General features: G+C 40.5%; 1 protein-coding gene across 7 annotated transcripts in view; it reads left to right on the forward strand.

Annotated features, from left to right (window-relative positions):
• The window catches only part of arap2 (ArfGAP with RhoGAP domain, ankyrin repeat and PH domain 2), a 413638-nt gene that overhangs the window by 184078 nt on the left and 215692 nt on the right, over nt 1-13868 (forward strand). For all 7 annotated transcript variants that reach the window (XM_068036991.1, XM_068037024.1, XM_068037005.1 and 4 more), the window contains 3 exons: nt 4161-4281; nt 6165-6352; nt 7691-7797. In XM_068036991.1, the coding sequence (XP_067893092.1) occupies nt 4161-4281; nt 6165-6352; nt 7691-7797 (416 nt within the window). The remainder of the gene's footprint in view (nt 1-4160; nt 4282-6164; nt 6353-7690; nt 7798-13868) is intronic.

Below are 13868 nucleotides of genomic sequence, written 5' to 3' on the forward strand. Positions count from 1 at the left end.
GGAATTCAATCCAGAGAAGTGTGAGGTAATGCATTTGGGGAGGGCAAACAAAACGAGGGAATACGCAATAAATATGAGTATATTGATAGAGGTAGAAGAAGTGAGAGACCTTATTTCCATATGTATTCGATAATTGCCAGAAATAATTATTGATCGCCCTTGTGCAACTCCTTAGCTCCTGTCTTCTGTCCTGGTGCTCCTATGGATGGGACAGCCCAGATGGCTACATCTTGGGAGGTGGAAGGATTCTGTGTTTCCATTGAGGACATTTCAAATGGCCATGATGGGTGTCTTTTGAATTGCTCTGGGTCTTGAGGGCCTATCTCGCAGTGGACTGAGTCACTGTGGCACTAAACAGGACATTGGCAGAGTGCGTGGTGGGGTGCAGGCATGATATCCTGAGAGAGGACAGCAGGTGCCTCTCCCATGGAGCCAAGGTCACTCTCCTGGGACTGCGCCTCAGCATTCCTGCGCCCCAACAGCCTCCACCTCTGCGAGAAGAGAGTGCAGAAGTGATGTTATAGAAGTGTCCATCATCACTGGTCCCCAAAGCCAAGATGACAGTTGTCATGGAAGCTGTCAGCAGAGGCTCCATCATGGTGGATGCCACTGACGTGATAATAGAGCACATCACTGGTCCGTTGTGGACAGAATGGTCTCCATATATGGAAATCCTGACACCAGGGAACTTGGACTCCTGCAGGCTCTGAGGCATTGCACACAGGTTTTCTGGCAGGTCGCCTAGTGCACCTAGCATTTCCTGTTATATGCCTGTTAGCTGCATTTGGAACTTAGTCCTCAGTCAACAGCTGAATCCTCTGTGGCAGAACTAATATACAGTCTCTCCCTCTGGTGAACCGGCACCTAGGTGTCCTAACCACCTCTAGGCTGGTCTCCAAACTACTTTTGGTGCCAATCTCTGAGCTGGTCCTTGCTTGAGTCAGATTGAGTAATGGTGCATCTTCGGTAAAGGCTGGCCTCCTCCTCCTTAACTGATTGAGGTAAATCCACATTTTCAGCACCTGAAATGAAAGGGAGAGAAAAGTATGTGCTTTTTGTGTGAAGGCAGAGGTGAGGTAGAAGTGAGTGGTGAAAGCAGCTGCTGTTGTCATGCAGTGCATGTTTAGGGTGAGATAGCATTATGAAGGGTAAAAGAGGGTAAGGTGTGAACAAACCCTGCACAATGTCCCCTCCAGCTTTCTGTTCATTTCGGCATTGCAGCCATGTCCTAGGAGCTAAACTCCTTTCATTGATCTCCTCTGTAAATTCTTTCCATTGGCTACCTGGAGGACTTTGTCCTATCTGGGGTGAACAGAATCTTCTTCCTCCTGTCCACTGTGCAGAACAAGGGCTTCCAATGCTGCATCAGGGAACCTGGGAGTCTTCTCTGGATTGCTTCCAGCTATCTTCTTGAACCTGGGCAGTTTCCCCACTCTCTGCAAGCAGGGTGCACATCTCCTTCAAGTGGCGCTGGCGCCGTCAAAGACGGATTCCTACCCCCACCAACATTAGCGCTACCTGGATGCTTGGATCAATTTAATAAGATCCCGGTATGAGTTTAACATGCTGCCTGAGCCCTCATAAGCAGGCGCATGAAGCGCCCTCCCTGTGTTAACTGGTGCGATTTCCAATGAATACAGGTTGTGTCTTTTCATATGACTGAAGTCCGATTTTCTCAAGGCAGTTTCCTCATGTACAGGACATTGAATTCCTCTATTTCTCTGAAGACAAAAGGAAACCTCCAGAAAAAGATTGCACTTGCTCCACTTTTCCAGTAGATGTCTGCAAATACCACAGAATAAGAGTGTGTTGTCAGCTCTTAAATCATTTGGAAAATTATTGCTTCAGACTGAGTTTCATTAAATGAGAGGGCATTTGTGAAGCGTTTTCACATTGTTTCTTCAGTTTATATTTTCTTCATAGCTTACATGTCTAATAGTTCTAGATGCGTTCAGTAGACTTAAAACAATCTTAATAAAACACTCTTTTTAAGTAATGGAAACAGATCAAACGTAAACTTGAGCTCTCTTTGTGTCCTTGAGTATTTCAAATGCAGTGGTAACAGAAGGGGTTGAGTGTCCTCACAAGTCAAATTTTGCTCATTTTAGAGGGTCAGGTAGTGAATTGTTGGAGAAGTGGTAGGTTGGGTGGAATTGTTTCTTCATCCACCTTCTGAGTGGGTTAACCAGTTAGAGTAATTGGTGGCTATGAAGATGCCCTTGAGCTGATCTTTTATCTTGGTGCTAGGATGATGGCCTAAATATAATGGCTACTGGAAGGAAAGAAGCAAAATAAAGCAAAGATATTTGGAATATTTTTTTTTTCAAATCTTGCTGTATATATTGAGGGGTGCAGAAGTAATTGGTTGGCAGGTGTGTTGGCAATAGCTGAATCATAAATGCTCTGTTGCATATTTGTGGCCAAGTGTGCAACTTGACAGACAATGGTTACTCTTGCTGAAATAGCTTGATGTTTTGTCATGCCCATAGATTTTCTTTTTCTGGACAAGTAGAAAACTTTTTTACTGGTTTTATGTCTCTGGTTTCCAACAGCAGCAGGATGCATCTGTTTGCTTAAGTCATTCACTGAAGAATACAGATGGCTAGCAATGAATTCTACCTTTATGTGAGATGTATATTCAGCTTCTCACACTTAACTGAACTATCCAGTATATAACAAACACATAATCAGAACTAGCTAAGGTGAGAATGAAAAAAAGGAAGGCTTTTGTGGTTACTCCCATTTAAAATCAAAATTAAATCTAGCTGATAGTCAATCCATGTTGTAGTTTATTAGCCTGAGTGAAGTTTTGTTTTGAATCTTAGTGGAGCTGAATTCTCAGTTTGAGATTACCTCAGGACTAAAGAGCTTGCTTGCAGCCAGTTGTTGTATGTGAGCTGCTAACTGAGGCATCTTAAGATGTAAATAACCCAATTGCCACCAGTGTACATATCATTATGCCACTTTGAAGTTTAATGAATTACAGTTACAGGAGAGAACAAAGCGGACACAGATGTTGTCATGTTCACATGTAGGGCAAGACATTCATCCTGATGGGTAAAAATAAAGTTCATTAAGATATAAAGTATCACTGTTTCATGTCCTGTCTTTTACTGATGCTCATGCCCTTTTATGACTCAGAACAATGTCATTTTGTTAAACCTATTTACAAACTTCTATCATTGCAGTGTTAAAATCTATAACAATATTCTGTCTATAGACTTGCAATAATGACAGTGTTGAGGTTTTCTTGCACCTGGAACTGTAGTGAGAATTGTGTTGATGGTAAGCTTGAGAGAACAAGTTAAGTTTTTAAAAGAAGTAAAACTTTGGCAGTGTTCCAACTTTCCAGTGAAATTAATCTAACACTGTAATTATAAGTTTAATATCAAATGTCGTAATTACCATGTTATGGCAGCATTTGTATCATAAATCATACATTGTTCTAAACTGTAATATTAAAGAAAGTGTTTAAGATTATCAACATGATGAATTGAAACACTTGACAATGAATATTACAAATCAATTTGTAAAGAATTTATAAAGTAGAAACTCTTTAGAAAGTTTGTGATTGATGGGGTGGGGGTGGAACTATTTCCCCTCTGAAATCAGTCACTGCCTATCTAACCTCCTTTATTGAGATAGAAATATAATTATATTGTAGGTCAGCAAGTAGGATGGTGCAGGCGTAGTTTCATAAATTATAATTGGATGCAACAAGACATCTAATTATTACAAGTCCTTTACAAAAGGAACTTTAAATCAGATTTGAAAATAATAGGCATAATTGAGTTTTCAATGGGGTAAAAAAGCACTTTTTAAATCAAATATAGAATAATTGAAACAAAAATGAAAGACTCACAATTTGCCCACATAGAATTGAACTATAACATACTGTGAAGGCCTGTGGCATCTTTGATTTCACAAAAAAAACTTTTGCTTTTTACTTTATTAACGTTTTGATTGGGTGTTAGTTTGTGTGGAGCCAGCACAGTATCCCAAGGCCAGACTGAAGAGGTCAGATCTATATAATTAGTATGCGCTGTTCAGTGGATGCTGTTCAGTAACTTCAATCTCAGGACATAAATGTTCACTGTAGCTTTAGATTAAAAGGATTAATATTTTTCTTGCGTTCTTTCCCTTCCTGTTCCGCATCAAAGGAAATGTACTCAAAAGGAATAATCCCACTTTCTTCAATAAGCACAGTCCACGGGTTGGGAGACAACAAGTTTGAGGTGATGTCCTCCATCAGAACTTTTACTTTTAGAGTTGAAAAAGAAGGTAAGAAAGCAATATAGCCGAGGAGTGCGGTTTAGTTTGGTTTATTGTTTGGAATCTATAGAACTAAAAATGTGCTCACTTTTGTATGTTATCCACCTTTTCACTGCCCATAATATATAGGACCTCCCAGTAATAAACCTATGCAGGTCTTTAAAGCAACCATTTTACTCTTAATCAGAAACAATTCACTGAGCAGTTGAGTTAATTTAATTTTGTCCTGTCCTCCAGTATTTCTCGACCTGTGTGAAGAACGTGATGTTTTTCTAAACGGTCTGGTTGAGATTGGGAATTCTAGGAAGTCATAGTGTGTACCCACATCCTACCATCATGTAGAGCAGTATATCAAGACTCCATTATCCAACTGCAGTACCATCTTACTGCCATTGTTAGTTTGATTTATTGCACAGATAGATCTTTGCCAGAAGGAGTCTTAGGATATATTGCAATTCGAACTCCAGCCAATAAACATGTATGTTATAACCGTAGTTTACAATCTATAAAATTTTGCAACTCAAAGCTATACCAGGAACTGACTATATCTGATAGTGGAGAGTACACAATGGACTTGAAATCTCAGTCTAAATTTTACTTGTGAGTTTGAAATATATAGCCAAACATCCACGGCTTGACATCAGGACAAGCTGAAACGTAACATGGTACTAAGGTCACGTTGCTTGTTAAGTCCCCAAATTTGCAGTATTCACTGAATTATAATGTTGCAGTTTAGTACAGAATTCCCTCAGTAGTACATTTTGAGCTCTTGACCCTAATTGAACAGCATGCTACATAACAACACTTTTAATTGCATGTTAGCTTTAACATTACATTTGACATTTATGCTCAGGGTTTATCTTCCACCATTTACTTACTTTTAAGCAGAGGAATGTGAATTTGAGCTGATTTATCAATTTATATCAGCAGTTTAAAGCTACCCCATTAGCCTAGCAACTATTAAACCTATCCAGTCTAGTTTCTGTTTTGTTCATAAATTTCATTGGTAGAGATGCACTGCTTCAGTATGTTATACCATGAACTGGAAAGATGGGGAGGGGGTCCCTGATGTTGACACTGCTTTATTGGTGGGGCACAGATCAGATAGTTGACACTTGCCTCATATGGAAGCCATAGAAATCAATCAGCAATTATTCTGGAACACAATTCTGTTTCCCCCAGTAGATGGAGCAAGATTGTAAGCAAATGATGCAAGCAACAAACAAGATAAAATGAGGTTGCAGGGAGTGTCAAATTTGAGGGTAGATGGGGAAAATACTTCAAACCCAGATTTTCACCTTCCATGAAGGCTTAATCCAATTAAATGTCAGCGGTCAGCTTGGCTCAGTGCTAGTACTCTTTCTTCTGTTGGGGGGTGGGGTGGGGAGGAGTACGGCAGACTTTCATTTGCTATGCTGAGTATTAATGGGACAATGAGGGCCCCAAAATGGGGATCGGTGCCTTCAACACGTTTTTTAAAAAGTTCAAAGAGAAAAACAAGATAAATTAGTGTTTCAAAGAAGAGGTAGGAGATTGACTGCAGACTTCCACACTGCAGATTTAAACCGTACTCTGGTAATCCTTGCTAAAGTCTAACATACAAGCATTTCAAAATTAATATTCAGGAGTATAGCTTTTTCTTGTATCATCATCACAGCATTATTGAAACATTCTCAGGCTATCAACATATTCTACCAGCAACTTTTGTGGATAGATTTGCAAAGGAATATGTGTTGAACTGGGAACGGAACATTTGGTTCTTAACTCCTGTTGCCATCTCCACCCATTTTTTAAAAAGAAATCTTGTTTGATAGATTCATTCCAAAAATAGACAAGTACTTTGAATATTATGATTGAATAAGACCACCTGAATTGTTGACTTTCTTTGACAGGTGATAGAGATGACTGGATTGACACACTTCTCAGTGCATTAAAATCACAGTCTAACATCCTTTCACAATTGAATACTCGATGTGCTGTTACATCTGATAAATTTGGTTATCTTGAGCTAAGGGGCTACAAAGCTCGAATTTTTGTTGTATTGAGAGGCAGCAACATATGGCTTTATAAAAGTGAGCAGGTAAGACTAAACATTTTGGCTATTCCAATTTTTATAATTCATCACATCAGTCAGTCAATTCCATTTGTCCAATATAGTTCGCTTGACTTAGAAACAAAATGATGTTGAGCAGGTGGTGCTCTGGATAAGTGTACTTGGTGTACCTGACAGTTTTGATATCAAAACAGGGAAGATATGATTGTACATGAAGGCACTGCCATTGTGGTAGTCACTGCTTTGTAAAACAAAAATCTAGTTTAACATGTGACTGTGGGATTTGTTGTGTATCATGTCCAAAACTAACATAACGATCACTTGATCAGTTTGTAGGAAATTTATCATTATTAGCCAGTCAGTAGAAGGTAATATCTGCAATGTCTTGTTGGGCATTTCAAATCATATAATTTTCAAGTCACTGGTGCTGTGAGTGCTAAAGGTTGAAGATAGAGTCATAGAGTCACTTACGGCACAGAAGAAGGCCATTCAGCCCATTGAGTCCACGCTTTTGTATTTCTTTTGTATTTTTGTACTTTTTATATTTTTTTTGTATTTTTGTACACTCAACCATAGATTGAGTGTATAAAACATTAAACACATTTGTTACTTTTCTGACACCACATTGATTCAGTGAAATGAATAATGAGCAACACAAAGTGCCAATGGCTTTTTATCGCATGTGGTTTAAGTGCAGTAATGAATTTAATGCTGTTCCACAGTAGTTTGTTTCTGAAATGAATTATTTCTTTAAATGTTGGCCATTGCTTAGCTACTGTCACATCTTTTAATCCAATTGCCACATCTCAGTAATGGCTACCAGATCAAACCCATTTTATGTATATTTTGTCTCCTTCCTCCCAAATATGAACCTAAATGGCCACCTGCATAAGGAAAATTGCCTTTTTTTAATTGATGCATTGTTCATTATTGAGTGTTTAAAAAAAAAACATTTGAACACATGCCGTGTCACTCTCCTGCTCTCACTTTTGTATTGCCTTTTCCTGGAGGGTAGTACAATTGGGCATGGACTTATGGCTGCTGTTAGTGGTGCTTGTGATGAAGCAACCCCAGATAGCTAAATCTTGGTGAGCTGCATGGTATCTGGAAGTAGTTGTTCTAATACATGGGCTTTCAACTATTTCCTAAGAAATTGTATTATGTTTTGGAAGCAGCGTTGGCAAGTTCACTAAGACAGTCATGTCTCAGTGTAACTTATACAAAATCAACAGATTCATGTGTTTAAAGGATGAACTTACTTGTGCTTTAGAACATTGGGGTGCTTGATTAGATATACAACTGTTAGATAACTATCAGATTATATTTGAAAGGAAATACTGTTACTGTTTTTTTTTCATTTTAAAGGATTTTAAAGGTGGAGTTGGTATTACAATGGTTAACACAAATGTGGCAACAGTCAAAGATGTTGATCGTAAAGGTTTTGAATTATCTACTCCATTCCGAAACTTCAGGTAAAATCTTTTGAAGCTACACAGATGTTGATTTACATTTCATCTCTCTCTGTTATGTTGGCAAATGAAACTAATGTTAATAGTCTATCCTGCTGAGGGGACACACTATTTTTTTGAGATTGGCATTTAGACCTCTTAATAGTGCATGTTGGAGAGAAAAGAACGAATTTGCATTTATACAAGGTTGTGCCGACCTCGGGACACCCCTAAACAATTCACAGCCACTGAAGTACTTTTTGAAGTGTAGTCACTGTGGTATTGTAGAGAAGTATGCCAGCCAGCATGTAAACGCTAAGGTCCTGCAAACAGCTACGAGATAAATGATCCGATAAACTGTTCTAGCATTGTTGGTTGAGGGATAAATATTGGCCAGGGCAATGGGAGAACTTGCCTACACCTCTTCGAATAGTGCCATGGAATCTTTGTCCTTCACACTTGAAGGACAAAACCGCTGGCAGTGAAGTATCAGCCAAGATTATGCATTCAGTTACTTGGAGTTGGGCTTGAACCCCTGAGCCAAGGCTGATGGAGAACTTTACATCTAGTTATAAACTATACTTAACCTGGGACTGCATGGTGTTGATACTGGGTGCTCAAAATGAAACCAGGATTCTGTGCAAAGTGCAAGCATCTTTTTTGATGAGCACAGCATTTCATCCCAAAATATATGTTAATAAAAATATATATCCCAACCAAGCAATACAATTCCATTAACATTTGCTAATGCCTTTGGTCCCATGCTATTGCACTGTGCATTTTAATTTTCTGATATCACAAATGATTGTTATCTACATTGTTTCACGCAGTTGAAAACACACAATGTTTATTTACCTAAATTTCTGCTGCATTTTGCATTATTACTCAGGCAGAAGTAGCCATCAAATTACAAGAACAGCAAAAACTGTTAGAGGAGCAATATAATTATTTCAGGAAAAAAATGAACTGTGACTAATATGGGTAAGAACCCTGAAGCAGTAAAATCCAGAATCTGTATATAAAAATGTTTGACCTTTTTGTAAATATATAGAGGCTGTATGACACTTGTACTCTGCTTGCTTTTAAAGTAATGACCATCCTGGGCTTTGAGGTTTCAGTGACAATTGTAACGCAACCATAATTGTGCAGCTCTGTAAAGTTAATAGAAATTGCCTATAATTTCCAGAGCTGTTAACCAGAATTAGATATTGTCAATAACCTACTTGTTTCATCTTAGGGTGCAGCAGCAAAGCGTGATTTTGAAAACTATATGAAGCTAAACATTCTTGCAAAATTAGTTAGTGCATTTTAAAAATATTTTCCCTTTATTGACATATATTGAGACTAGAACTAATGATTGCTTAAGAAAATTGGCTGTTATATAATTTAAACAAGATTTTTTTAAACAGGTATATAGATTACAGAATTTATTTCATTCACTGCACAGTTCTACATTTATCAAAAATATAGGTCTGTTGTGCAACACACTGGGCTGGATTTTATTTTCCCGCCGCCGCAAGTGGCGGCGGTCGAAAAACATGGCGGGCCGCGTGCTGCCATGCCACTGCGATACAGCACGCGGTGGCTCATTATATTATTCAGGACGGCCAACCCCCAATCCCATGGCGTGGGCGGCCTCAGCGACGCTGTCAATGATGCCGCCTGTTTCTGCGCCATTTTTAAAGCACTGCCAGGCCTTCGATGACAGATGACAGTTGACCCTGCTTTCCCCCCTCTCTTTTCCCCCCCCCTCCCCCCCAACTACACTAAAACATGAATGTTTGGCCCGTTTGCACCCCCCCCCCCCTCAAAATACACTGAAATTGCAGAGTTGAGCCCTTCACCCCCAACTGCACAAAGTGCAGATGTCACCCCTCCCCGCCCCACACTAAAAATGCTCTGAATTTCTCCCACCCCCCCCCCCCCCCCCCACCCCCTTCCTCACTTCGGTGGCACCAGCTTTCTCTGGACGGGAAAGTGCAGGTGTGTGAGTGCTGCCCGTTGCACTGAACATCCGGAACTGAAGGTAAGATCGCGGGGAATTGGATTTAAATGTATGCATAGAGTTTATTTAAATATTAAAGTCGGGTCCCATCATGGAGCAGTGGGGGAACTACCACGGAGCCTTGCCGTCGCTGGGAAGATCGGGCCTGGCAAGCCCAGCGTCAGGCTCCGTGGTGGGCCATTGCCAGTGCGATCTTGTGTCCCCCGCCCCCCTGTTCATAGAGCCTGACATCAAGAGCTGAACAAAATTCAGCCCACTGTTTCTATTCCTTACAGATTACATAAAAACTCAGTGTATTTCCTGATTTTAAAAAGAAGCAGGAATATGGTCAGTAATGTATATTAATTGTACAATATCACGATCTCAACCTTAGGCCATTGGAATAAAATTAATAAAAGAAGAGTGTTATGACCCGCTGAGAAAGGGGTCTAGGGTTCCCTCTCAGCCTTCACCCGGTCTTACTGTAACAGGGTTTTATTTTAAACACACCGTTTTTTTTACTCCCCCTTGGTCAATCGTTGTTCACTAACTTCCAATTATAAGGCAAAGAAACTAGCCAAACGGGTGTTCTTAGGTTTAAAGAAGAAAGGTTGAACTTTATTAAACTTAAACTCTAATTTGATTAACGCCTACGGATACACGACACACCCATGTTAGCATGCATACACGATACGCACATGCAGATAGAGACAGAACAGTGCAGAAGAAATAAAGTGGAAAAGTTTGAGGCAATCTCTGAAGAGGGTTTTTGTTACGGATCTTCAAGCTCACTGTCGAGTCCTCGATTGTAGATAGATCTTGCTTTTCGTTGGGGCCCAGTATTCTTCTTAAACCTTGTTCGCTGTAGGAGACTTTTCTCTCTTGGGGTTCATGTGTCTTCCGTGGATTTGGAGTTCCATGAGAAAGAGATGGGAGCAGACAGGAGGGGCTGTGGCGAGCCAGCCAGGAGAGGTCTTTTCAGTCCAGGAGCAAACAGACATTCTGAGTTCAAACTGTTTGTACAATTCAGAAAAACCCAGGTTGCTAAGCAGGTTAGTCATGTGACTAACTGGTGTGGCAACGTCTGTTTGTGGATTCTCTGGTCTTAGCCGACCCTGGAATGTCTCTTCTCACACGCAATACCTAGTGCTCAAAGTCCATTGTGGGTTAAATTGGAGCCCCTTTGTCCTTCCAAGCACTGGCTGCTGGTATGCAAAAATGTTTTTCCAGCCAAGGGCCTGATGATTTTTTAACAAGTCTTTTCTTCACTTCGACAACATATGAAATTTAATGTCCATATGGCAAAATTAATATGCCTCATTCTTGGCAGGTGAGGGTCTAGCATGAGAAGAGAGAAACCGGGAAAGTTTGGGGCTGCTTAATTAACACATAAGCATGCTCTGTGGCAAAGTTGATTATGGAAACGTTCTTCCTTCACAATAACTACCCTTGAAAGCTGTTCACTAAGGTTCTGCAATTCTATTGGGCTCCATAATGCATGCAATAAGAATGAAGCTCCCTCACTGCAGACTTCTGCCAGTATTTGCAATGCACTTGATGCAGTTAACTGAACTGAATTTCTGGATGTAAATTTCACATAAATATATAAATATGTGTAATCTCAGAAGAGAACCAGGATATTAGTACTACAGGCTTTTTAAAAAAAGGATGCCACATTTTTAAAATATTTGTTCTTGTAGGCTATGGTGATGAAAGGAGCATTTATCACCCATCCCTAGTTGCCCAGAGGGCATTAAGGGTCAACTGTGTAGTGTGGGGCTGGAGTCATACATACGTCATGGTCATCTCTGATGTTTTGTTTTTACTATAGAAATGAGGTATCTATGGCCCAAATAGGATCTCGGCTGTCATTTTGGGTCAAAAATTCCACGGGCAATGGAACTGAAGAGACTTGCCAAAATTAAATATTGAATTATTTTTGTGGCCCCCTAAAGAACAGGAGTGATCCTCCTGGATTGGCAAAAATAATCTGGGCCGCTGCTGCCCCAGGGCCCCCAACCATCCATCCCTGCCCCCTAGTAACTTATCTTGCTGGTGGCTGTCCTGTCCTGACCTTGAGGCTTCAATTTGGCAAGTAGCATAATGGGACAACTGCTGGCTCCCCACAGCTCACCTGACAAACTTAAATGAGGTCAGGCCCTCAAAATTACAGGGGGCCTCTTAGATGGCGGACTGGGTGGCTGGCCAGTGTGCTCCACTAGTCAGCTGTCCAAAAGTTAAAATTGATCCAGTTATGTCCATGTGGAGTGCTTGCCATGATGAGCCTGCTTTGCTTACAAGGAAATATTTTTATGTGAAGGAGATTCATTCATCCAGGATAAGGAATCAATTAAAGGCCCTCTTATCCGTGCCGTTTTCATAGTTCGGGATCCAGGAGAGCAATAACGGTGTGCCAGAGTCCTGCAAATACTGTATTAAAAGTCAGTTCACTTATCTCAATGACACAGCAGTAGACTGATAAAAACATGGGTTGACATTCCTGCTGCATGAATAAGGGGACTTAGTTATGTATGCCTATTTTTCTGCGATCCAACTTTTAAATCTCTTAAGTGTAACTTAAGTCTGGGTATCTGATGTCCTATTCTGATTCTATTGCAAGAGATTTCAACTCTATTTGCTTTATAACACCTTGTTCCACCATTTTGAGCATGAACATTTTGTTCCCCATTATGTGGTAAGCTTTTTTTGAGGTGTATGAGCAGGGTATAGCTGCTATTTTTATGGAATTGGTCTGGGGGTGGACAGTAAGGGGAGAGTTGGGCACTCGTGACACAAATTATGTATTTTGGCCTAGATTTTGGTTTGATGACTGTCTTATAAAATTCAACTATTCTGTTTAATTAAATATTTAGGCAAAGCCAATGTCTAACATCAAAACTATCCTGATGCAGTGTTATAAAGCTTATTGTTGTAGTCTGGTCGTAGGTTTGAGAAGGAGTCTCGTGCAGAATTTTCAAATCTATACGGATTTTGTGGTTGGTTCAGTTTCTATTTGGCTGACAGTTCCATTTTGAATTTGAATAGCTAATTTTTAGGATCTATGAATTCCTGTGAAGATAGTGATTCTGGGCAATAGTTGGCAGTTGGAAAATCCTATGAGCTGGACAATTCAAAAACCTGAGAAGCTGAATTACGGCATATATTTAGAGGTCGAGCTCTGTTAATGGAGTTATGGGGTGGAATTTATAACACTGGCAGGGGTATCAAACAGATGGTCACAGATTGGCATCTCATTGTACATTCTGCCTGCTTTTCCTTTGCTTTGCCTGTAATGGAAAGGAAGATCGGGTAGGGTGGAAAATGGGCAGCTGATTCCGTTGTCGTTCAGCGTGAAGAGCTAAAATCCATGAGGGAGCTTTTAACTCCCAAAAATGGGTGGGTTGGGATCGGGCCAGATGTTAAAATTTAGAATCTCAAACCCAACCTCACCCACCCACTTGCAAGTTTAAGCAAGATGGGAGAAAGGGTAACCAGGCAATTTGCTCCCAAGAGGCAGGCTTGCAATTTAAACATTTTAATTGAGGCTGTTGACCTCTAGTTTAACCTGTTCTGCAGCTTTAACAGTGGCTGGCAGGGTTTCCTAAAACTTGGGAAACCCAACACCTGAAGGGAGCTGAGGACAAATTCGGGGAGAGGGTAAAAGCTTTTACAACACTGCTTGTGGGCCAGGAGGAGCAGGAATGCTTCCTCCTAGCCCCCATCAGATCTCCCACCCCCTCAAAGCATTGGAGATCAGACCTACCTTATCCTGTGGCCCACTCTGGAGTCGTCTTCGCCCGACTGGAAGCCAAGCCTATCAATCACGCTGCCTTCTGGGCGGGGAACCTATTGAGGAGAAAAGACCCATGCTATGCTGTTAAAATTCCAAGGCATGCAGGAAAATCCGGACATCCAGGTTTCCCATCCAAAATTCCACACCACCCTCCGTGCCCCCACCCCCCGCCTACATAACCACCCCTCTCAATATTGGGGCCATGATCTCTTCATTAATTTGCTTGCTTAATTATGTAAAATGTCTTCTACTGCAATATACTATTCAAATATATAAATATAGATATCTAACACTGTCACATTATGTGCTTTATTTTAT

This window comes from Heterodontus francisci, chromosome 1 (assembly GCF_036365525.1).
Source record: "Heterodontus francisci isolate sHetFra1 chromosome 1, sHetFra1.hap1, whole genome shotgun sequence".
NCBI classification, from domain to species: domain Eukaryota; kingdom Metazoa; phylum Chordata; class Chondrichthyes; order Heterodontiformes; family Heterodontidae; genus Heterodontus; species Heterodontus francisci.